General features: G+C 49.9%; 8 protein-coding genes across 8 annotated transcripts; 3 read left to right on the forward strand and 5 right to left on the reverse strand.

Moving 5' to 3' along the window:
- Window positions 1-743: 743 nt before the first annotated feature.
- On the reverse strand, window positions 744-1,844 carry BGZ61DRAFT_463128 (uncharacterized protein). Its single transcript, XM_046247385.1, has 3 exons — window positions 1,512-1,844; window positions 1,273-1,463; window positions 744-1,217 (listed from the first exon to the last, which is right to left on the reverse strand). Exons 2-3 carry the CDS (start codon window positions 1,385-1,387, stop codon window positions 1,036-1,038), a joined length of 297 nt encoding a protein of 98 aa, XP_046096559.1. The 5' UTR covers window positions 1,388-1,463; window positions 1,512-1,844; the 3' UTR covers window positions 744-1,035.
- A 261-nt stretch (window positions 1,845-2,105) lies between these two features.
- BGZ61DRAFT_463129 (uncharacterized protein) lies at window positions 2,106-2,766 on the reverse strand. Its single transcript, XM_046247386.1, has one exon. The coding sequence runs from the start codon at window positions 2,726-2,728 to the stop codon at window positions 2,552-2,554; it is 177 nt and encodes a 58-aa protein (XP_046096560.1). The 5' UTR covers window positions 2,729-2,766; the 3' UTR covers window positions 2,106-2,551.
- Window positions 2,767-4,057: 1,291 nt separating this feature from the next.
- Window positions 4,058-4,997, forward strand: BGZ61DRAFT_368253 (cation transporter; the record flags this gene model as incomplete). The annotated part of the gene is made up of 3 exons (XM_046241874.1): window positions 4,058-4,591; window positions 4,645-4,688; window positions 4,757-4,997. Coding segments are annotated over 3 exons (819 nt in total), but the record flags the coding sequence as incomplete, so codon positions are not given.
- Window positions 4,998-7,873: 2,876 nt separating this feature from the next.
- Window positions 7,874-11,596, forward strand: BGZ61DRAFT_562935 (uncharacterized protein; the record flags this gene model as incomplete). The annotated part of the gene is made up of 5 exons (XM_046255867.1): window positions 7,874-8,122; window positions 8,232-9,114; window positions 9,174-10,081; window positions 10,176-10,616; window positions 10,668-11,596. 5 exons carry the CDS (start codon window positions 7,874-7,876, stop codon window positions 11,298-11,300), a joined length of 3,114 nt encoding a protein of 1,037 aa, XP_046096562.1. The 3' UTR covers window positions 11,301-11,596.
- A 1,267-nt stretch (window positions 11,597-12,863) lies between these two features.
- Window positions 12,864-14,114, reverse strand: BGZ61DRAFT_368544 (uncharacterized protein; the record flags this gene model as incomplete). Its single annotated transcript, XM_046241900.1, has 2 exons — window positions 12,864-13,184; window positions 13,233-14,114. 2 exons carry the CDS (start codon window positions 14,112-14,114, stop codon window positions 12,864-12,866), a joined length of 1,203 nt encoding a protein of 400 aa, XP_046096563.1.
- Window positions 14,115-17,384: 3,270 nt separating this feature from the next.
- On the forward strand, window positions 17,385-19,107 carry BGZ61DRAFT_463150 (uncharacterized protein). Its single transcript, XM_046247387.1, has 3 exons — window positions 17,385-17,850; window positions 18,116-18,383; window positions 18,434-19,107. The coding sequence occupies exons 1-3, from the start codon at window positions 17,794-17,796 to the stop codon at window positions 19,078-19,080; spliced, it is 972 nt and encodes a 323-aa protein (XP_046096564.1). The 5' UTR covers window positions 17,385-17,793; the 3' UTR covers window positions 19,081-19,107.
- Window positions 19,108-22,315: 3,208 nt separating this feature from the next.
- Window positions 22,316-22,639, reverse strand: BGZ61DRAFT_368193 (uncharacterized protein; the record flags this gene model as incomplete). Its single annotated transcript, XM_046241868.1, has 1 exon — window positions 22,316-22,639. One exon carries the CDS (start codon window positions 22,637-22,639, stop codon window positions 22,316-22,318), a length of 324 nt encoding a protein of 107 aa, XP_046096565.1.
- Window positions 22,640-23,178: 539 nt separating this feature from the next.
- Window positions 23,179-23,667, reverse strand: BGZ61DRAFT_368222 (uncharacterized protein; the record flags this gene model as incomplete). The annotated part of the gene is made up of 1 exon (XM_046241872.1): window positions 23,179-23,667. One exon carries the CDS (start codon window positions 23,665-23,667, stop codon window positions 23,179-23,181), a length of 489 nt encoding a protein of 162 aa, XP_046096566.1.
- Between the last annotated feature and the right edge of the window lie 1,036 nt (window positions 23,668-24,703).

Consider the following 24,703-nt stretch of genomic DNA (forward strand, 5'->3'; position numbering starts at 1 on the left):
TCTGCCATCCGAGCTGGATGTTCAGCTTTAGGTCCTCGTCTAGATCTGCCTAAATTGTTCTATTAGGCGCTCTAGATGATTGAACAGAAACTCGTAGCAAGGTAGCACCGCCCACATAAGGCCATTGCGGCCCTGCCGTAGATACCCTTCGAGTTTATCTGTGACCAGCATCAACGGTTTTAATATCTACATATATCTTGTGACCGTGACCTAGTCCTCTATTGACATCGTATCCTCCACAATCAAGGGTTTAGTTGGAAGTTTGATAGGCTTATCTGCCTCTAACCGTCTAATTTTCTGTGTAATCTGCTCAAACCGTGTATTTTGTGCACGCTCCTCCTTCTCGGAATAGGCGTCTATTGGGGCTCCAATGAGGACGGCCGTCTCGAAGGCATAGTAATGTGAGTTCCACCGAGTATCGTTCGTTTAAGCTCGGCAGGGGGTCGGCAGGGCTAGGGGCGAGCCAAGGTCTAGGCGCGCCTAAACGATCTGTGGCCTAGTGATGACCGTCGGGCATAACGAGAGCTTGATATATGATGGCATTATTGAACGAAGGAAGCATATGCATAAGATTGGAGCAATTTTTTTGATATGAGAGTAGGAGAGGACTACGGGACTAGCCTTCGTTTTCCTTTTTGTTTTGGGATTGCTCACCTCAACTCTGGAGCATCGGAGTTTCAGATTCTCGGTACTGCATATCGTCATCACTGCTCAATGACACGGATACAAGGGAATCGATCATTCTTTTGAGCTGACTGCTGCCTTCCGCAGCCGTCTCGTGCTTTTTGGTAGTGTACAGATTTGATGCCTTTTTAAGGGACCATTCCCTTCCCCTCTCATGACAATACTCTTTCTCTCGCCACGAACAGTTTTGATGTCCCAGGTTTGTTCCATAATTCCTCGTTCCATTTTGGTCCCTTTCGAGGCTTCCTTCCCGAGCGGTGTTCTGTTCCCGCAATCCCTTCTCCACTTTGATCCGCCCCGGCCGTTGAATAAAGAATAAAGTGTTTTTGCTTGTTTTTGCATTGCTTTCAATTATCGCTCCGTGAAACCAGGCCCAGTCTTGACGCCGTCGATACAAGCCATGTGCATGGCGTGCTTGTGGTCTTCCTTGCTCCAGCTCTGGCGGCGCTCAAAGATGGGCGTCCAGCTGTTTGTGCGGCGCATGGCGCGGGCGGCGTCGGCTTCCGCGTGGGCGCTTATGCGGCGAGGGCGGTCTGATGGAATAGTTAGCTGATGGTATAGATATGAGATGAAAGATGGGATGCGGACCTTTGGTGCCGAGAGGATCAAAGGAAATTTCGGGTCCGGAGGAGCATTCGTAGCAGGGGGGTTCTTCGGTGGTGGGCTCGTTTGTGATTTCGCCCTTGATTCCTTTGTCCGTCATTGTGGATGTGATGATGAGTGTGTAATTGGTTGATGATAGTGTGTATGTGTAGATTGTAGGTTTAACGATGAACTATCTTGTTCTGTCAGTATCTCGTGTCCAGGAGGAAGCAATCTCGGCTTACTTGAGCGACGTCAATGGTTATAAATGGCAACTTCCCTCTTCTTTACAAGGCTCCCCTATACCCCTTTAAATATAGAATGCTACGATATTCCCCCCTCCATCGTGATATTGTACATTAGTAAAAGCACATGCTTGCCATCATTCCCGCTGCAAGTCTCAACTCTGCGTCACCTGACGCGCCCGGTTACAGGCACCACAACAACTTTCGCCACCTTTGGCGCTGATATGCAAACGATTATACTGGTTGAGCCAAGAGGGAGAGAAAAGTAACAACTCCCCCCGGAATCTTCCTTGATACAGAGAGAGTACATGGCTTTATGCAGCAAGTCTCCTGTTTTTAGCGGTACATTCAAATGGCATGTTCTAGTTTAATCTATGAGAGCTTAAAATTGTGCCACACCTGCGTGCTGTTGGGAAGAGTTGCGTGACGCAAGCGTCATAAGCGGGGCTGCACGGCGTCTTCTTGCTAGTGCTATTGGATGGCAGAAACAATGTGAGCCAGTGGCTTGACTGAACTTGGAGGAGGTCGCCGAGCATCGGAAAGGAATGGCATACATATGGGAGCATCGTGACCATGTCGTGGGAGCATATCGGTCGGCACTTTACATCCGAGGTTTTCCTTTTTTCATCTTGAGTGCAAGATACCAATTGATTGATCAACAGGATTGATTCTATTGATTCCTCTCGACTCCTATATATGATCGCCTGCTGAAAACAGGAAGACCCAGCCTTTGCATCGCCATGAATATGCTCGCCCTTTGGAAAATGGAAAATACTGCCATTCTAGTGGACAGTCTCAAATGCCACCCTTCACTCAATCATCCCGCTACTTGACTCTAAAATGGGGAAATAGAAAAAGACTCTGGATACGCTCCAGACCTGCGTATATCGATATCCACCGAAATTCTGGCCCTTATATCGATATCCAGATAAGTGGGAGAAATTATCTGGATATCGATATATCCAGGTAGATATCCATACAGCCACATAGCCACTTTAGCAAGGTTGATATCCAGATAAACCACATATAATTCTTGTGGGCTAGAAGAAAGAACAAGAAAGTACCCAATCTAGAAAGTCTTCTGCCTCTGTCTCAACACTAAATTCAACAGCAACGCTCGAAATAACGCCCGTGCCACCGTGAGACCTGGGTACGATAATACCCTCGCGCATCCAGTTGCCCACACACTCAACCTTCGCCAGATTCTTCCAGGTCATGCTCTCTCTATCCCATGATAGCGTACGCCGTGCCGATGAGAAGTGAGACTCAACATCAGATGATTCAGGAGGTATTAAGAGTGTAACGGGTCAGGCCCACTTGGCTGGCGGCTCTGCCGCCAAGCCCGAATTCTTCTCCACAGCGCCATCGAGTTGATTCTCGAATCTTCTATATTAAAGAAGATATAACGCGTCTTCACGCTCCCAGTTTGTATTTAGATTCTTTCCTTTCTTCATCTTGAAAGTAAACAGCATAGGGACTAGTTAGTTGAATCAACTCGCTAGAGGCCTTTCACAAAGAGGATATCAATTGCCATGCTGATAACCGCGAATATGCTTTCCTTTGATCTCGATGTAGCCACCACTCGAGAGGAGAGCCAGTTATCTGGGTCGGTGGTGCATCAACAAACGTTTCGAAGTCATCAGCGTCGTGGATAGGGCCAGTAACAGCAATATCGCTCAACAACTCATCCAGCTCGTTGCGCTGCCTCCCAGATGAAGAGGACACATTGTCGCATACCAAGCCTACCCTCTATAGAAGCTGCCTGGCATGCAGCTGCTACTACCTGGATGCAGCTGCTATTGACTGGTATGCAGCTGCTATTGACTGGTATGCAGCTGCTATTGACTGGTATGCAGCTGCTACCGGTATTACCCAGCAACCTGTTGGTTTTCATTTCTGTATAAAGGGCTGCACAACTCAGTGCATCCTGTCATTGAGTTCTTGCTCCTTAGATAATTCTCATCAATTGACTGGTGCCATCAATGATCCTTGTGGAAGCCAATTGTCTGACACACATCTAGAGGCACCAGCAAGGATTCAGGGATTGGCGCGGCATTATATTCATCTAGCCAAATTTGCTGGGTCTTTTCATCATCTAATCAATTGATAAGATCTTTTCAGCCAATCAGAGAGCGGTATTTAGGTGGATATCAATCTGGATATCCATTTAAGAGGCAGAGAGTTATATCGATATATCCAGATAGCAGAGTTGATATCGATACCATATCGTATCCAAATACGCAGGTCTGGTGCCCAGGAAGCAGCACCGCGACTGGCCACCGAGCCAATGCCCCATTAGCTTGAGGCATCTCGACGACAGACCTGACACAGCTTCGTCGAATGTACACGTACTGGAGGAACCGTGCTCGGTCCGCGAGACGGGCATCATGGACCAGGATGGAACTGGAGGAGACAGCGAAAGGGGCCTCAAAGCAGTGTCATGACGCTATCAGACAACAAAAGAAGAAGCACTGGAACGAGTTTCTGGCGGACAATGATAACATCTGGGGGGCGGCTAAGTACCTGAAGTCTGGCGATGATACCTACCTAAGCACGCGTCTAGCCAGGAACCGCTCGCCTTCCTTCTTAACCACCCGCGCCGATGCTACACACTACTCTTCCCAAGCCAGCCAACCTGGATCCTCTTTGGTATTATCTTCGCTCTGAACTTCGTCGACACATTACTCATCATCGTCCTGGATCTGGACAACCCAGAAGTAGCCGCACTTCCCCTTGGCCCACGGATCCTAGCAGCTATCTTCCAGGCCGCCTCTTCACGCCATACAGGTACCTCCACCTTCAACTTGGCCAACGTAAGCCCAGCCGTACAATTCAGCCTGTTGGTCATGATGTACATTGCTATCTTCCCTATTGCCCTCAGTATCCGCGCATCGAATACGTATGAGGAAAAGTCGCTAGGAATTTGGGAAGACGAAGATTCACTAAATGAGAAAAATGGCGCGGCATACCTAAGGACGCACATGAAGAATCAGCTGAGTTTTGATCTCTGGTATATCTTCCTCGGTGCCTTTTGTGTATGCATCGCCGAATCTGATAAGATTGCGGATGTCAATGAGCCGGTAAGGACGTCGCTGCCACTTGCGCCAGGATGCGGGCATCTAACAACCGCTAGGCCTTCTCCGTCTTTTCAGTGCTTTTCGAAGTCACTTCTGCTTAGTATGTGCCTCCGGACCCTGACCAAATTATAAATTTAGAGCAAAATCCTAACTAGTACTTCTCTTTAGCGGAAATGTCGGCCTTAGTCTCGGCTACCCGACCGTTAGCACCTCACTCTGCGGCATGTTTGGAACTTTCGGCAAGGTTGTCATCTGCTTCATGATGATTCGGGGACGCCATCGCGGCCTGCCTTACACGCTCGACCGCGCCATCATGCTGCCCGACGAGCGTATATCGAGGACAGCGCCGAGAGCGCTCAATAACAATCAGTCTGGGCCATCAACAGGCCCATCAGAGCTAGATGAGTAACTCTGTTATCATTTCCTTTCGTCAAGTTGCGAATTCTGAGCACTGGAGTGGGGTTGTAGATTACTTTGATGCTCGCTCGAAGGTAAAGTACCTCTCTGGTAAGGAGTAACGGAGTTTATAACTCGGCTGGCTGTTTGGGCCGGACCTGGCGGCTTGGATGGCGGGTAAATTGTGTATAGTAGGATCAGAGGACCAGGGTCTAAATATCAATACATCTTCACCGAGTTTATTGAGACGTCCAGAAGAGGAGGTTCGCAAAGGCTAAGTAAGATCCTCGGCGAACCTGTTATTAATACTGATCGGTTTCTCACATACTGGATTCAGATATCCGGAGGCGGCGCATTGGCCGCTACCGAGCTTGCCGATCCATCCCGTGTGCCGTTTCTTGGATTGTTAGGAGAGCCGGTCGCGGAGGGGCCATTCTACATGAAATTATCGCTTCAACTGCTGCGAGCGGCATTGAGAAGCTTGTTGAGTCGCAGAGCTGTCGCCGATCTGGATTGATGAGCAATTCGCCGAGAAACTCCGGCGTGGTTGCGCCGTACGTATACTAGTCTCAACTCCAGTATAATCAATCAGTGCGTCTGCAAGCGTTGCAAATACGCGGTGAGCCTGGACTTGGATTCCGGCTGACTGCTGGGCTTGCGGTAATGGTCCTGAGGAAGTGCGTCTTGGGTTGTGGAGGAGACGAAGCTCCTAACACTGTTTGTCGATTGTGTACATCAACCGATGACATATCCCAACAGTCAAAGGTGTCGTCGACGCTACTCTTGTGAGCATTCGAGTCCAGCGATGCTGCTCTGAGCTTAGGGTTGGAGTTTGTTGGGTTTGAGAGAGGGCGTTGCGCTGGGCCGGGTGAAGACCTCACCGGCGAAGCCAACTTGTTGAGCAAGCACTCACTGGGGCTACCAGACTCTTCTACAGATTGTCATTGAATAGCTCTGTAAAAAAGCCCATGGAACTTTCGATTATGCCTTATCAATTCCCCCGCTTGTAAGCAAAAGAATTTGTTTTCTTCTCTGTGTGGTCTTACCGTAGTGAGGCCGACGTTTCCCAGCCCAACTTCGACGCTCTCCCTGCCTCGGTTGTCGTTCAACTCCTTGTTGGTAACCATTCGGGAGAAGGTCAGTGTATTTAATCAGCAGGAAGATAGGAATCAAGGGTGAAATAAAAATCTAGCGACAGGATGATACGTGATCCCAGGAGACCTTTCCAACATTGATGACTCATAAAATGGGGAAAAGTCGCCCCTCTCACTGAAGCCGGCGGTGCCAAGGAATGCTCAGCCGCCAAGAGATATCCACGGGTGCAGGGCACCAATGATTTGGGTGTGGCACGGATGGAGGTGGTCGTCAGATTTTGCCACTACTGGGGCTAGAGAGACTTGGCGAGAATACTGAGAATTGGTAGGCACCGTGATGCACCGTACGACCGGCGTGATTTGGGTGGCAATTACAAGGGCGCTCAACAATCAACACAGTGTTTGCCAAGGCTATACGCCAAGGTGATGATCCTAGGCGGTTGAAAAAAACCCCTGCCCAAGTGCCCCCGTGCTTTGCGAAGACGCTGTTGCGAAGTGGACGGAGGGAAGGGCTTGTTTGGGTTTTAGAGAAGCGGTAAAGATGAGGGAAAAGAGAGAGAAATCTTAGACGGAGAGCAATGCTAGATTTGTGGGCTACTAGAAGAGAAGATTGCCATGACATGTGCTCAAAAAAAAAAAAAAAAAAAAAAGAGACGATCGGAAGAAAAACATAAAATATTCACTAAAAGTTGGAGGAGGGGCCAATGGACTCCCACGGAGTACTGCGGAGGTCACTGCAACCGGGCCGTGAGGAGGGAATGATGAAGACTACTGTTTGGATACAAGTTAGGACTTGGCCCGACAGAGCAGGGTTGAAGATTGTCACTCCTAATCGAATGTGACCCTGCAAACCGCCGGGTACTCGATAAGTCCTTCCATGTCCACATACCAGCCCGGTATCAGTGACGCAACCAAAATGCCGCACGGACATGCAGCACGGGGTCTTGTCCCAAGAAAAAGCAATTATGCCATTAGCCCTGGGCTAAGTACATTAAGTACTTCTCATGTTTATCTGTTCACTAAGGCATGCTAAGTTTATAGTGGACTGAAGGCCCTGGCTGGCAGTGTGACATCCCTAACACCCTTAAATCTATAGAGGACCTAGCGGATGGCTTATCATTGCTGGGCAACTCAGCTTGTATCTTTAGGTGTCTGACAAGGATTAAAGGGATGTGCGAGATTTGAGATTCATGCCGGCATTTGCACCGAGTATCGCCCGAAGGAGAGGACACGACAAGAGAAAGGCTGGTCAATGGCACGACAGCTGGTGTAAAAAGAGAGCCTCTGAACATTGAGGGCGTCACTGTCATCGGAGTATCACAGAATCACCGTTGGGTCGTCATCCTCCAGGAACACACCCAAACCGAGGACCGCTTTTTCCTCTTTACACTGACCGACCTTGCTTCTCCACAGTTTAGGTTGCTCCGCCTCCACTCATCTCCATCCTTGGTGCCCTTTCTTCATGTGCACGCCGTTCTTGGCGGTGGGGGGCGAAGCCTTAGGGTGGGTAGGTTGAGAAGAGGACCTTTGGAGAGAGCACATTGGAGGAGATCCTTGGCAGGAAACAACCGTTGGAGCATGATAAAAAAGATATCACCGCCCTCTTGTCCTTCCAGCCTTTCCTTACCTTTTTCACCTTTCTCTCCAAGTTCCCATTACCATCTCTTGGCACAGTCACACTTTGACTCCTCCATACACCCAGGCAAAGGAATAGTAAAAGAGCCACTTAAAGTTCCGTTATTTTGTCTCGCTTCACTAATCCTCTCACCTCACGGTGATAACACACCCGCCCACCATGCGCCAGCAGTTGATCGCGGAGGCTCCCCATGTCTCCGGCCAGTCCAACACGCCCATGACGGCACCCGCCCACGCCCTCACCTCCGATCAGGTCGCCGAGCAGCTCCAGGGCCACACCGTCAATGGCCTCACCATGGTCGAGGCCAAGAAACGCCTCGAGGACCACGGCCGCAACGAGTTCGGCGAGCAGGAGGGCGTTCAACTCATCAAGATCCTCATCGGCCAGATCGCCAATGCCTTGACTCTAGTGAGATGTCCACCATTCCAGGCCCCATCGAGCGAGATTCCGCCGGCTTTAGTCGGCGACCCTCGGTGGTGAGCCTCCACGGGAGATTTGCTGATTTGCCGGTTTACAGGTGCTCATCCTCGCCATGGGGGCGTCCTTTGGTATCCAGTCCTGGATTGAAGGCGGCGTCGTTGCTGCTGTCATCATCCTTAACATCGTCGTCGGCTTCTTCCAGGAGTTCCAAGCTGCCAAGACCATGGACTCGCTGCGTTCCCTTAGTTCTCCCACCGCCCACGCCGTGCGTGACGGAAACAACGAGGTTGTCGTGACTGCCGAGATTGTCCCCGGTGACTTGGTCGAGCTCAAGACGGGCGATACCATTCCCGCTGATATTCGCCTGATTGAAGCTGTTAACTTTGAGACCAACGAGGCCCTCCTCACGGGCGAGTCCCTCCCCGTTCGCAAGGAAACCGGGTCTATCTTCCCCGATGACACTGGCCCTGGTGATCGCTTGAATGTTTGCTACAGCTCGTCCACCGTCACCAAGGGTCGCGCTCGCGGTATCGTCTTTGCTACTGGTATCTACACCGAGATCGGTCAGATTGCTGTCGCTCTCCGTGGAAAGTCGTCTCGTCGTCGTGAGCCTAAGCGCCGCGACGACGGCACTGCCTCTTCGGCTCGCTGGATGCAGGCTTGGACCTTGACCTTTTCTGACGCCGTTGGTCGTTTCCTCGGGGTCAACGTCGGTACTCCTCTCCAGCGCAAGCTGTCCAAGCTGGCTCTTCTTCTCCTCGGAACTGCTATCGTCTGTGCCATCATCGTCCTTGGTGCCAATGAGTTTAAAACCAAGCGCGAGGTCATCATCTACGCTGTCGCCACTGGCCTGTCTATGATTCCGGCTTCTTTGATTGTTGTACTCACCATCACCATGGCTGCTGGTACTAAGCGCATGGTCCAGCGAAACGTCATTGTTCGCAACCTCAAGAGTCTCGAGGCTCTTGGTGGAGTCACTAGTATGTCCCCATCCCCATCACGTTCCATACCAGTCGAACTGTTTACTGACCTGCTATAGACATTTGCTCTGACAAGACCGGAACCCTCACCCAGGGCACCATGATCGTCAAGAAGGCATGGATCCCTGGCCGTGGCACCTATTCTGTCGGTTCCACCAACGAGCCCTTCAACCCGACTCTGGGAACTCTTGGTCTCCAGTCGGCTCAGCCCAAGGATATCGACTTTCAGGCCAACGACTCCGAAGGCACCCCCATCAACGCCGAGGAGGTCGCCTCCAAGGACGAGACGCTCCAGCAGTACTTGGACATTGCCTCCCTCGCCAACCTCGCCACTGTTCACCAGGTCGAGGGCGAGTGGCACGGCCGCGGCGACCCAACCGAGATTGCCATGCAGGTCTTCGCCACTCGATTCGACTGGAACCGCCTCCGTCTCACCACGGGAGAAAAGGCCCAATGGCACGGGGTGGCCGAGTTCCCCTTCGACTCCGACGTGAAGAAGATGTCCGTCGTCTTCGAACAGGCAGCGACGCAGAAGCAATGGGTCTTCACCAAGGGTGCCGTCGAGCGAGTCGTCACGTCCTGCCCCCGCTATGCCGTTGGCGACGAGATCAAGGACCTCACTCCCGATGTTGAACAGGACATCCTCCGGAACATGGAAGCCCTTGCCCGCCTTGGACTCCGAGTCCTCGCCCTGGCGAGCCGCACTGATATCCGCCACGTCGTCGACAACGAAGCTGAGTTGGATCGAGCCCAATTCGAATCGGACCTCGTCTTCCGTGGTCTTATTGGACTGTATGATCCTCCCCGTCCTGAGTCCGCGTCCTCTGTCCGCCAATGCCACGAAGCCGGCGTCAGCGTTCACATGCTCACTGGTGACCACCCCGAGACTGCCCGTGCCATCGCTATCGAGGTTGGCATCCTGCCTACCAGGATGTCCCAGATCTCTGCCGACATTGCCAAGACGATTGTCATGGCTGCCTCCCGACTTTGACAAACTCTCGGATGACGAAATCGATAAAATTCCGCTGCTGCCTCTTGTCGTCGCGCGATGTGCTCCCCAGACCAAGGTCCGCATGATCAACGCCCTCCACCGCCGCAAGCGCTTCGTCGCCATGACTGGTGACGGTGTCAACGACTCCCCCAGCTTGAAGCAGTCCGATGTTGGTATTGCTATGGGCCTCGCCGGTTCTGATGTCGCCAAGGAGGCTTCCGACATTGTCTTGACTGATGACAACTTTGCATCTATCCTCAACGCCGTCGAAGAGGGCCGACGCATGTTCGATAACATCCAAAAGTTCATTCTCCATGTCTTGGCCGAGAACATTGCCCAGGCTTGCACCTTGCTCATCGGTCTTGTCTTCAAGGATGCGAGCGGAATCTCCGTGTTTCCTTTGGCGCCGGTCGAGATTCTCTGGATCATCATGATCACCTCGGGCATGCCCGATATGGGACTAGGCTTTGAGATTGCTGCGCCCGACATCATGCAGCGACCTCCCCAAAACGTACGTTGACCCCGTTGATGTCTATGGAACCCTGACTAACCGATTACACAGTTGAAGCAAGGTGTCTTCACCCCAGAGTTGCTCATCGACATGGTCGTTTATGGCCTCTGGATGTCCGCTCTTTGTCTATCCTCGTTCGTCCTCGTTCTGTACGGATTCGGCAACGGAAAAGCCGACATTGGCGAGAACTGCAACAACGACTACAGCGAGAGCTGCAAGGTCATCTTCCGTGCTCGTGCGACCACTTTTGCCTGCCTCACCTGGTTCGCCCTCTTCCTGGCCTGGGAAATGGTCAACATGCGTCGCTCCCTGTTCTGGATGACGCCCAAGAGCAAGAAGTACTTTACTCAGTGGATGCACGATGTCTGGCGCAACCAGTTTCTCTTCTGGGCCATCATGGCCGGTTTCGTCACCATGTTCCCCATCATCTATATTCCCACCCTGAACACCGTCGTCTTCAAGCATGCTCCCATCTCTTGGGAATGGGGCATTGTGTTTGTCGAGGCCGTCGTCTTCTTCCTGGGCATTGAAACGTGGAAGCTGCTGAAGCGCATCTACTTCAGACGCCAGGCTCGCAAGGAGACTGGCGGCGAGACGGACTTTGAGACTCGCGTTTTTGGACACTACTACAACATGTCCAGCGGCAGCCAGGACGAGGAGAGCGGCCAGGAAAAGAGAGCTTGAAGAAGCGGGCTGGGAAAGTCTCAACACGAGCAATCTCTGGTCAGTGGCTGCGGAACTGGAGGGGAATCTTCATGGTTAAGCTCCATGGAGAAGCAGCCTGGGCAAAAACACAAGTAATGCCTAGAGGAGAGACGTCGAGGACGGTAGAAAACTGGTGGATCTAATTCCCCGGTCATACCGAGGGAACGACACCCTAAAGTATAGGGTGACGGGCTAGGTCAAGCAGGCATCGTAGGCTATGAGGTAGGCGTTAGGTAGGTCAAAACGTAGGCTGAATATACAATCATGTGCAATAAGTCTGCGAACACCGACACGCAACCCCGCTTTCGCGTAGCATGACTGAATTACCCCTTCATCTTCAACCACGAAAAGTCCTACCAAAATGCCTCCGAGAAGACGTGATTTTGGTACTTACCATGCCCCACCACCCTTCGGCTAACCAAATTGAGGCTCTCACCACCAAAAATGCACTTTCTAAACTTCACGGAATTCAACCAAAATAGAAGTTATTCGCAAGCGGTTGCCTCCCGTAGATAGAGAATTGATGCCTCTATTGACTTTTAGGTCTTTTGACTAACCGCCTTGACCGAGTTGTGTGCTGAGGAGATGCAGATTCTTCCCTGACCTCAATAACTGATTCAGCCTCCGCCTCTGAGACTGACTCCTCCGAGGAATCAGATTCCACCACAACAACGATATTTTCGCTTCCTTTTTTAGGAATACCCTCTCCGACGGCTAGAGCTTCACTGAGACTCATGAAACGCCTATTGGGATTAGGAATAGCCTTCCTCTTCTTCCCTCTCTTTAGACGGGCTAGTTCCTCCTTCAGACTAGCAATTTCCACGGTATGTGACGCCAACGTCTGTTGCTGAGTCTCAAAGCCTTTGGCTATCACGGTATATCGCGTCCGCGTGTTTGGTGATTTGTTTAGGCCAAGATCACGAATGTGACGACTGGTCTTTGGTGTATCATCTGAGCCGAAATAAGACGCCTTCTCTGGAGTCCCCTTTGGACTGTCATGCGGCTTGTCCTCTTGAATTTCTGGATGCCGTAACGCCTTTTCTCGTGAGATTGGCCAATTGCCAGTTACTCTCCAGCCAGATAGTATATCCTTCTTGGTCATTCCTACTTCACGAGCCTTGGCGTAGGCTCTGATGAAGTTGACCTTATCCACCTGATACGTGAAGAACCAGTCTTGGGCCAGGTGCTTAAGACTGGCATTATATGTAACATCACGTGAGAAAGGAGACCTTATGCTCCCGTCCTCAATTGTAGTCTTAGCTCGTCATCCATCTTTCTACATCTACATGACAACCTCACTTTATGTGACCTCCGCGATATATTCGCATCATGGTGCGTACTATTAGAACGCTGGACTGGTGTGGGTACTCTCTGATGCAGCCGTAATTTAGATTTGACGTAGGCTCGCAAAGGAGTACTTCGTATAGACAATCTATGAATGACCAAATCAGTACAAATGCAGGGGGCAATATTAGTGCCCTCTGGAAAAACGTACGTTGAGTAACCAAAATTGCAATATACATCATTCGCGCTTACCTATCGTTAATCCAACCGTTTACAGATCCCAAAATCATTAAGCATTTGCCCGACAACCACCATTCCGCCTATTGCAGGGATCCATAATGGGAAACAGACCAAAAGACGAATTATCGGGTTCGCAGCATTGAAAATGCTAACCCATGGTGAGGAAGCGGAGCCGACTATAAGCCATCCGAGGATCCAACTTCGCCGGATTATTACATTAGTCCCAGATTCAAAGCCGGTCAATGCACCGACAATGATGATAGGTGTGACAACAATAGCGAGGTAGCCGAGCCCGTGAATGACGAGAAAAGTGCGAGTAGGCATGGGGTGATCATTTAACTCGACCATGCTAGTAGCTATATCGTTCATGGAGTTGCCTCTTGGGACATTCGCGTGAGCGACCCAACCTGCAAAGTGCCCTCGAACGTTTTCCGCATGATGAGCTGCTTCCATATCTTGAGTATGAACAAGATACATAGTTGAGTAGTTCGGATGCATCAAATGTGTGGCGAGATTGAGAAAGCTCATGATTGCGTACGGAGCGACGGTTAAGCCAAAGGCCCCGTATCCATAGAGTTGGATCTGATTTCCCCCTGTTTTATAAAGTGTGACGATTCCCCATAGGATTTGAAGAATGCTCGCTAGAATCCTCGGTATATCCCGGGTTGCAGGCACACGAAAATCTTGAGTAGAAGACCTCTCTTGGTTTTCACTGCGGCTTCGGTGCCTTCTGTTGGTTGATGTATGGGATCCGCCGACTCTCAGTAAGACTTGAGGTGGTACCTCAATCAAAGTGTATCCTTTTCCCTCGGGGAGATGAATAGTTCCAAAAATGGCTCGACTCAGAGGAATCCTGTGTGGCATCCCCGAGATGCGAAATGCGGATGAGAACCAGTCACGGCCCGTCTCGGAAATCTGCTCCCCTGAAAATCCTACGAATAGACGCGGCAGATGTTTCTCCTTGACAACCATACAGAGTGCCCCTGCCTTGGCAGCCGAGTCCAGAGATGACTGATGACAGATCGAGACACAGTGGACAAGCAAATTAACCGCGCGAAGTGCACCGGAGCCAGGGATGAATAGCGCATTTGCAGTATCCACAAAGGTTTCCAGCGTTGTCGCCCCTGGCCGACCGATTAATGTTACAGCATGCGCAAGGTAATTCGCCCCAAAGAAGATCAAGTAATCCATCCATGTTGGGGGGGCACAAAGAAGGTTTGGGTCTCCATGTTGTCTAGTATCCAGAGGAGTGTAAACGATGGATCTCATACCCGCAAATTGAGTAAACAAACTCTGTAGATGGAGAATGACACGGCTAAGATGTGGGAATTCCTACTCTATTATGTAGATAGACATAGTGATTTATAGCACTGCTTTCTGCACATTGTATACTCTAGATAACGAGAAGTGCCACTATAAGCCTCAATAGATACGTCAGTAATGTCTATGACCGCTGTAGCTTAATATAAACATTGTCATACGACCATGCTAAGCGACATGAAAAAAAGAAATTCATGTAGCTCAGCTGATGTCAATGGTTTTAAAAGCTGAACGCTCTTCGGTAAGACTCGCGTCGTGGCTGAGACATGACGAATAGATTGGTTCCTGGCTAAACCTGTAGCCTAAGTCAGCTTGATAAGGCTCGGTAAACGCCGTCTACATGTGGGGGGGCAACAAAATGCCAAGCCGAATTTGCAATACCGCGCAAGTGAACAGCTTTGCTCCCGACCTCGAGACGCAGAATCTCAGTTGCGATGCGACGAGCACTTACCTGTCATCCTTCCTCTTGCGCTGGAGCAAAAACGGATTTCAGTTTGCTATGCGAGAATGATTGGGTCAACAGGGAATAAGCAATAGAAGTTAATAGATGAAGATGTTGCTTGGCGATTGCGGTCAATGGGTAGAGGACGCCAGGCAGAGGACGCCAGGCAGAGGAGTGATGGGTAGTGTCCACAATTGGGCCAAGCCTACAGCAACGGCCCGAGCCATGGAGCTAATGAATGAATGAAATTTATTCCGCCCGGGAGGACTAGCCTCATAGGGCCAGGTGCGCTAGGCTATTTACAGTTCTACGTTTCGTTGTTCACATCCCAGAAGCCCCATATTCTTCCTCGTCCGCTGATCCGTCCCGCCTCGCTTGACTCTGTGTGACAGTCCGGCTTGAAGGCCAATTTTCTCCAAGTGTTCGGCATCCTATTCTCAGCAGCCGAAGCTTGGTCTGCCAACTTGAGCCTGTTTGGTGTTAGTATCGCCACGTTTGGCCGCTAATTTGGTATCTGGTTGGTTAGTCTGTTACCAGTCTGGTTTGCATCAAGTCTCCTCGTGTCCATAGCGAACTTAATCGCCGCCCGCACCGCCTGTAGGTTAGGTGCACATTTTTCCCCGTCCGATGTCGCCTTTCCTCCCAGGAAGAATGAGAGGTTTCCCATCTTTGCCTGTCCGACCACTTCGTACACCGGAATAGAAAATGTTCCATCGTCTCTGCTGCTTGTCAAGCATTGATTTGTATTTTCAGAGAAAATAACTAGTAGAGGCGCAGCGCGTCTACCTACATAGACCCTCTCTACCTTGCATCCCCTTGGATCCTATTCCGCTCCTCGCGCGGGGCACTGCCGGTTCGCAAGTCAATACCAGTTTGCTCCTTAAGCCCACCTCCACAGCCAACCCAAAGTCCCATCCTCGATGGCCATCTTCAGGATCCTGTGCCATGGAGCTAAGGGATCGCAGATTGTCGCAGGCCAGGCATGATCTCAACGAGCCTCAGGAAACAACTGTACTTAGTAATCCAGCGGCGTGCTTCAAGTAACATCTGTGGGCTAGAGTACCCCGCACTTCAGACAACAATCAATCAACACACTGCTGCTGTTCATGATCGTTTACCTGGCTTTGATCCTTTTAGCACGCTCAGTGCGACAGAGCTCAATGCCTTCAGCTATAACCAACGGATGAAATGGCGGATTAACAGGGATCTGCCTTAGGACCGTCAAAGCAGATAAAAAAAACAAGAGCTTTAACATAGATCCCCATCACTGAATGTGACAGGTAGCCTTCGAGGTATGGTAAGTACGACCATACGCGTGTTGCTATGGAGGTGGATCCACCCCCGTAGTGGATATTTACCTGGAAGTCATTGCGATGGGGCCATTGCAAAGTGCGTAACCGTCACGTGGATGCGGATCTGCGATCACCTCCATTCCAAAAGTCAACCAAGGTCAACCAAGATCTGAATAGCGCTAGCGGCACTGAACGGCGTTACCGCTTACCAATGTACAGGCTGCTACTATTGCCTCGAGAATGGGCGGGTTATACCCCATCCTCTCACCGAACTACGACGAATGCCGAGCGGCATGAAGGGAGTTGCAACGGAGATTCTTCAACTCGGGATATACCCGGTGGGTTGTACCCGTCGGGACGGTGTATTAGACAGAAGAAAGTGATACGTGGCCATCGGGTGTAACCCTGCAATCGATGCCGGTGTCCTCTTCCAGTGCCTACGGTCGCAGACCCTGCCCCTGCTCTCAGTGGGGGTGTTTATGGGCCCCTGCCGTTAACTGTTAGACTACGGAGGGCCCTTTCAAAAGTCTTTTCCAAGCGCTAAATGCGCCACATCTCTCAATCCTTGTTAGTTACCTAAGATACAAGGTGTAGAATCCAGCCACAATGAGTTAGCTGCTACATCCACTATAGTTTTAGGGGTGCTAGGGGGATTAGAATGTAACACAGTGAGATCAGGCTGCTGTAAAATTAGCAGCCTTTAGCGGATAAAGCACTACAGGAAGTACTTAATGTACTTAACCCAGCCACAGCCGTCAGATTTCCTTTTTCGAACTAGCGCTTGGATAACACTTTTGAAAGGGCCCTCCGTACAAATTGACGATTCCCTGTGGCGCGATCAAGTGTCGCCAAACATCTCGAGCGTCAGTGTATTTCTTATCGCGTGTGTACAGTATCCTGCTCATCACAATGTGGGTATCATTGCCCCCGTCGTCCAGGTTGTGAGTTAAAGCCTGGCTTTTTGACGCCACTCTCTGCAGCGGCTTGCTCCGTCTCCCACATGTGACGATACTGAGTTGTAATGTGGGTCGAGACCAGAGAGTGGTTGCAAACCTCAAGAATCCGGTAGCCGTGCACCCTTATTTCACTCTCCGTGGCTTGCGCTCATTGGTCGTGATCCTCGACAGGTCAGTGCACATTAGTGAATGGCTTGATGATTGAGAATCCCTGCTCATTACGGTTATTTTAAGGATCGGTCAGTACCGAAATGAAGTGCCGCTGGAGCCTTGACACAGGGTACCAGCGGACTAAAGGGTCTAGACCTGAGAATCTGATGATTCGATACCAGGATTACATCAACGAGCGGGGATTGGCCCTGTTTCGTCCACTTCTACGTAGTAATAGCGTCATAATTTCGTGGTCCCTCCAAACCAAGGTCTAGACTCCGCATTCTCCACTCCAACAGCAACGCTGCTGTGCCGCTCGTAGAGCACCTTGATCTTGGCCATTTTGATTGAGGGTGCCAGCCCCCCTACGCGGCGGTAGCTTTAGCCAGTATTTGAGAATGGGCAACTAGGACGTTTGAAGGCAGGTCCATATACGGAGTATTTGTGGTCGAAATGCCCAAGAAGGGTCTAGCTCGACTCGCCCGCCAAACATGTCGATTTTACAGCCCAGGCGTGGAATGGCAACACCACTAGTCATGCTGTAACAGCCCATATGGATGGTCTAGACCCGACTAACCTACCCTGGATTAGAATTCGGGCGTAGTGGATAAAATCTCTTGGATCGGCGATCGCCCACCAGTGATTAAGAGGTCAGCGAAGCCAACATTATGGGAGGGCTTTTCCTGGTGCTTCTTTACTGAGATTTGGCTGCCTGCAAATGCCGTCACCAGATTCACAAGACTTTTTGTACCAGCTTTCAGCCTCGAAGACTAGTATTTTGAGTCAATATGTCCCTTGCCACAACTACTGCCAACGACTGTAGGCTTGAGAACAAAATGGACGAGGTAAGCTGACTTGATTTATTCTAGTAGCAATTCCATTCCAGTTATCGATGTCCAGATATAGGTGGGTTTAGAGAGGATTGGCAATATGACTGCCCCTGCTCCTAGCTGTCCGACATACTCGCTCGTCCAGCCCCTTGATAACATGATAACTGATATATGCGATTATTCCGAGAGGGGTCGTATTTAAAGGTGTATGCAAGGAGAAACCCCAAATTCTGCATTCATACTAGCTAGTATTTAGTCTACTAATGCTTATTTGCTTAAGATTCCGATATCCGACATTCATCAAATTTTTGATGGAAGTGCATACCCGAGCACCGGGATCCATTCCCCACTCCGGAATAGCACTGATGGCGAATTTACTAATCTGACCCCTCCATTTATAGAAGCGCCTGGAGACTGGCACGATCAGTTCTGGATATCACCCTCTATGACTGATTCGACGGATCCCTGGTCAATTAATACACCGATTTCTTCTATATCACCGTTTGCGATACCGCTTATCTTCGATTTTGAGGTCGTTAATGCTTCCTGTAAGTCATTTTTGAGTCATTCTGCACATTGGCTAACCTCAATGATAAAGGGGATATACCACCTATTCCCAACTTCTGGGGTAAAACTGACAGTCGTACGCCTTCTGCAACACCTTCAACAACTACAGGGAAAGACTTATTATCTACCTACACTCTGAAACCCCAAGAAAATAAAAGAAAGAAGTCCGCGAAAGCGGCGATCGCGGAACAGCCGCTTGGCAACCCGGCAAATAGCGACATTAATGAAGGCGGACACACCAGTGGTCTTCAACTACGGACTGCCTCAAGGAAGCCTAAAAAGAGATCCCGAAAGAAAACCCGGGAAGCATCTTTGCGATCATCACCCAAAGAGTGTACGCATCAGCGACGACGTGCTCTAGATTCTCACAACCAGGTCGAGAAGCAGTATCGCGAGAGACTGAACATGCAGTACATGAGCCTGCTCACCGTGCTACCTGCTGACCTTGACCGGAAATCTATAGTGGCTCACGCTACTGAAGCATCCGATGACACCGGGGGCAGAGATACCGGAGGAGGCAGGGTTTGCAGTGATAGTATCAGCAAGGGCGAGGTTTTGGATATGGCTAGGATGTACATCGAGAAAATGGAGAGGGAGGGGGGGCTGCTACTCCAGGAAAGGGATAGACTGTTGTCCAGCGCGGACCTGATACAAGCACGGTGGATTAGATTTACTTGATAAAGGCTCTTTATTTCTTCTTTTCAACAAGGGTCTAGAAGCTTGCTTGTATGAGTGATATGAATGACGCCTTAACTGTCGGGCTGCTGTTGTTGGAATACCATGCACAACCACCCTTTCGCCAACCCCACCCTTTCGCCACGCAAAAAAAAAAAAAGCACCACCAAAAATCAGCAACTTTACTTACACAGAGCTTGACCAAAATGATAGATATACGCAAAATTGTCCGTCTTATAAATAATAATTGCACACATCTATTGAATCCTGGGTCTTTTGATAAGCCGCCCTGATCGCGTGGTTGGTTGATGGGGTATGGTTTCCTCTCTGACCTCAATGACCGAGCCAGCCTCCGATTCTGACTCCTGCTCGCCTGAATAGCCACCTTCCACCACAACAGGCATATTTTCAGTCTCCTCTTCTGGTATGGCTTCTCCACCAGCTAGAGTCTCACCAAGAGTCATAAAACGTTTGTTAGGATTCGGCACCGCCTTCCTCTTCTTCCCTCTCTTCAGGCGAGCCAATTCTTCCTCTAGGCTAGCAATCCTCACAGTATGCGCCGCTACCGTCTGCTGTTGAGCCTCAAAGCCCTTGGCTATTACGTTGTACCGCCTTCGTGTCTTTGGTGTTTTGTTCAGCCCAAGATCACGAATTTGACGGCTCGTCTTTGGTGTATCGTCCGAGTCAAAATACGGCGTGGGTTCGGGAGTCGCTCTTGGGCTGCCTTTTGGCCTATCTTCTTGGATTTCTGGGTGCCGCAACGCTTTGGTACGTGAGATCGGCCAATTCCCAGTAACCCTCCAGCCAGAGAGTATGTTCTTCTCAGTCATTCCAACTCGACGAGCCTTGGCGTAGGCCCTGATGAAATTAACCTTGTCCATTGGAGTGGAATCAGTCAACGAAGCGAACTTTTCCAACTCTCGTCGATATGCGGCTTTGGAGGCATTGAATACTCCATTGTCCAACGGCTGGAGCCCATGAGAGCAGTGTGCTGGCAGATAGCAACAATAAACGTTGTTCAAAAAACACGTGGCCATCCATTCATCCTTCCGTCGCTCAGTAGTGATCTTGAGCCGAAGGAAACGAAGAACATACCGTTGCATACTCCCATGACCATCTAAAATGATCAGTCTCGCGTCAGAGTCGTCGGCAGGCATGGTCTGGGGCAGATAGACTCTTTCAAGCCATTCAACGCCAATGTGGTCGTCAGTCCACCCGTTAGGTGAAGTTATGTAATACCAGTCTGCTATCTTCTTGAATTCCTCAAGAAACCACTGTTTCTGGAGTTCTTTCCCCTTGGAGATTATGCCGGGGATTAAGGCGCGGCCGTCAGCAGTGACAGCTTCGATAAATGAAGTCCAATTTCGAGTTTGTGGTCCCTTGAGAAATGCCTTCCGTTTTGGGTCCGCGCTTCCAACAACCAGGCTATCTAAGCCTAAATAAAAAGGATTAGTCGGTCAAATTTCAATCACTGACAAGGTATACAGATAGATGCTTGCCGAAACCAGTCATAATACCCCCTTCGTCAACGTTGACGGTGTTTTCAGGCTTGATCCAGCCATACTGGCCCTCCCTGATATCAAAGTACCAATGAACTGCCTTAGGTGTGAAAGAGTCAAACCTTTTGGCTTCTTGACGTCTGCCCATCTTGGTCTTCAGGTCTGTGCGGCGGTTGATAAATCTGGTCACCCAATTGCGTCCTAACTCGGAATGTTCGCCCTGCTGTCTCAACAAGCCCATGACGCAAGCGCGGATCTGATTGTGGGACGGAGCATAGCCCAAGGATTCCTGGCGGAGTATCCAGAAAGCCAATCTGTCCTCTTGATTCTTGGACAAACGTCGGCAAGGCTGAATCTGCTCTTTCACGGCTGTCTGGCCGTTAAGTCTGTCGATTAGAGTCCTTCGGGGCACTACCTGTCTCTGAGCCGCTTGAGAGGGTGAAAAGCCATTATCAGTAATATCCAATATAGCCTCAGCCATGTCGTCCTCTGTATATTCCCATCGAAGCCGCGAGATAGGCATTTTTTTGTCGCTGTCAAAGACAAAGACCAAAAAACATGAGAAAGAGCGGTGAGGATCTTGGTGACTGAACTGACAATATTTCAATAGCACTGCCTGCATATATCGCATACCCCGCACAGCTTACAGAGTCAAAACAATTACCTCCAATCATTTCTATAATCAATAGAGGTAATTTCTTTTAGGTAGCTATTTATTTTGGCCAACTTTCGTGTAAGTGAAATTGACGAGTTTTGGTGGTGCTTTTTTTTTTGCGTGGCGAAAGGGTGGGGTTGGCGAAAGGGTGGTTGTGCATGGTAGAGGCTTATGGCCTACATGCAAGTGAACTGAATGTGTAAGCTGGAAAGCTTAAGTCCGGCAGCGCCTGGTGACTGTCAAACGGTATTCCGCCCCAGTCGAGGAGGCGTCCTGTCAGATACGTCAGAGGCGAAAGTTGCCACCTATTGCCACCTATTGCCACGAGGCTTAGCAATCAGCTTCTAGCTGATTCTATACAGAAGAGAAAGGGTATATAAAGCTTGCCCTGAAACCTCAAGACATAGGGGCAGGAGACATAATACACAATTTTTCACCCCAATACAGTGATCTTATTGGATTGGATTGGAGCTGGATCCGAGGGTCGCTCCAATCCACTCCAGAGGTGAAGGCGTGCTGCCTCCTGGATATCCAGAACCGATCCAGATCATATTTTTACCCTTTGGGACGATTAGTAAGCCGCTGAACAAACCACGAGGATATATGATGTAGAACAAGATGTCACATCCAACAGACCAAAACGTCATACATTTAATCAAACCGGGAGGAAGGTCTTCCGCTGTTCAAACCCGCTGCCCGGAGGTCCGAACTTCCAGTCAGAGGTTGGTATCAGCTACCTTATGTCTCCCAAAAAGCAAGTTCTTCAGCACAACGGCCCTGGCGCCCTATGTATACCATGCGCCACCACCCTTTCGGACGCACCACCCATTCGGACAGCAAAAAATCCACCAGCCGTGTTGAAGACTCTAGAGCAATACCGTTCTCTAGGGTCAGCGATGAAAGAAACTGAAGGCCTAAGTGATGAATTTGATAGCGATTAGGGAACTTTATAATATCTACTAAGGTTGGTTTTATATCGGACTTGTTGCTAAACTTCAGCAAAATCAGTATTAGTTATGCTTGAGAAAAGTCTGTAATAATACAGGTTCCCAGTCTGTGTCATTATTTTTCATCTCTTTATGTTCTATCTTTTGAAATGTTTAGTAAGACTTCTGCGGCTGATTGTTAGACAGCGACAGTAACTGCAGCGCAACCCGCGGAGGACTGGAAGTTCAGGTATCGCTTTACTGTAATCTTTGGGGAGGGTGGTTGTAGTAGGATCATCGAATGTACAAGATGAGCAGAATATCCTGATCTGCCTCAACGTCTCGCCCTTTGAACGATGTATGCTCCGGAAATGTCTCTCTATGCTCTTATCAGGTCGAATTGCTGACCTGCAAATTAAGCATATGAGGATACGGCAATTGTGGGTAATGGAAAGAAGTTGATTGAGCTTCACTGAGCACATTCTTCTGTGGTTGTATTTGACTGAATCGGTAGAAGAGGAGGAGCCCTATTCTGCTGATTGGTATTTTTATGGGCAATGAGAGACTGGACACTCATCTTAGATCTCTGCTTCTTCTTTAGTGTCGAGGTTGGTTGGTCACTCCGAACTGTAACTTCCGTCTTCTTGCTGGGCTGATGGATGAACTGGTGCCATCGTGTGGATGCCCACTCATAAGCCCGAAGAAGGGCAGGTTGGAGTTGATGTGGGAACGCCCCATCGAGACCATAGCTGATAGCGCGTTGTATTGGACGGTGGCCACTCTGCCATGCAAAGGAAACATTGATATCAGCATCGATACTATGGGTCATCGTAACGATTGAAAGGTTGGTGGACCTCGCGAACGTGTTTCTCTGTGATGCCTACAGTAACTTGCCGGTACTGTTGAACATTTAGCTCCATTTTCCATACACAGGCCGTTGCTGCTCTTAAGACTGTAGTGATATGAGATGATGCCATGTCTTGCCGTTTGAGGAGAGCAAGACATGCTTATCATAGCCGAGTTAGTCTTGACGATGGTTCCCATGCTGTTCTCGCCGTAAGAGCTGTGCAAGCCGGCGTATACAGGCCAGGTACCGAACCATGACCATTCCCAGCCGCGCTGGTAAGAAGCGAGCTACATAGAACTCTCGGTTTGTAGATCTTTTCGCTTTATGATGTCGAAGGAGGTAGATCACTGACCCGTTCCACAAGGAGATGCCTCGCGTCGTGGAAGGGCCGTTCCCCACTTCCAACGTGAGCAGCTCCCGAATCCGCGGCACCTGGCCACATACTATGTAAAGTCCGCCAGCAATCATATCCTCAAGGGCAGTAACCTTTTTCAGGTACGATGCAACCATTGCCCAACTCCACTGGCCGTTTCTCAAGAGCGGAAGCGTTCTTGGTGTGCAAACTCGAAGGAATAACTCTTCATAAGCGCTATGGAGATTATTCTTAGCCTCCTGAATGAAAGGACCACAGACGCGAAGTTGGACTTCATTTATTGAGGCCATTACCGCTGACGGTCGTGCTTTGACTCTTGGCATCATATTCAAAGGAAAGGAACTCCAACAACAGTGGTTCCTTAAGGAATTCAAGAAGATAGCTGATTGGCACTATATAACTTCACCTAACGGTTGGACGGACGACCACATTGGTGTTGAGTGGCTTGAAAGAGTCTACTTGCCTCAAACTAAGCCTGCCGACGAGTCAGATGCTAGATTAATCATCCTAGACGGCCATGGGAGTCATGCAACGGTGCGTTGTTTGCTTATTCAATCAGGAATCACTGCTAACGGAAAGAAGGTTGAATGGATGGCTGCGTGCTTTTTAAACAACGTCTGTTGTTGCTACCTCCCTGCCTATTGTTCTCATGGCCTCCAGTCATTGGATAATGGGGTTTTTAATGCCTCCAAAGCTGCATATCGACGAGAGCTGGAAAAACTAGCCTCTCTGACTGACTCAACGCCGGTGGATAAAGTCAACTTCATCAGAGCCTACGCCAAGGCTCGTGAAGTTGGAATGACTGAGAAGAATATACTCTCCGGTTGGAGAACTACTGGCAATTGGCCAATCTCACGAGCCAAAGCTCTGCGGCATCCAGAAATTCAAGAGGACAGAGCAACGGGCAGTTCAAAGGGGACTCTAGAACGGACGCCTTATTTTGGCTCGGATGATACTCCAAAGACGAGCCGTCATATTCGTGATCTTGGCTTAAACAAAACACCAAAGACCTGGAGGCGATATACTGTGATAGCAAAAGGTTTTGAGACCCAGGAACAGACGCTGGCGGCGCATGCCGTGAGAATTGCCAGCCTGGAGGAGGAATTGGCTCGATTGAAGAGAGGGAAGAAGAGGAAGGCTATTCCTAATCCCAACAGACGTTTCATGAGTCTAAGCGAAGCTCTAGCTGCCGGTGAAGATATTGCTGAAAAAGGGAGCAAAATGAACTCTGTTGTGGTGGAATCTGACTCTTCGGAGGAGTCAGTCTCAGAGGAGGAGGCTGCTTCAGTTATTGTAGTCAGGGAGGAAATTGAGTCTCCTCAGCAC

Source organism: Ilyonectria robusta (genome assembly GCF_021365365.1).
Source record: "Ilyonectria robusta strain PMI_751 chromosome Unknown BGZ61scaffold_34, whole genome shotgun sequence".
Taxonomy (NCBI): domain Eukaryota; kingdom Fungi; phylum Ascomycota; class Sordariomycetes; order Hypocreales; family Nectriaceae; genus Ilyonectria; species Ilyonectria robusta.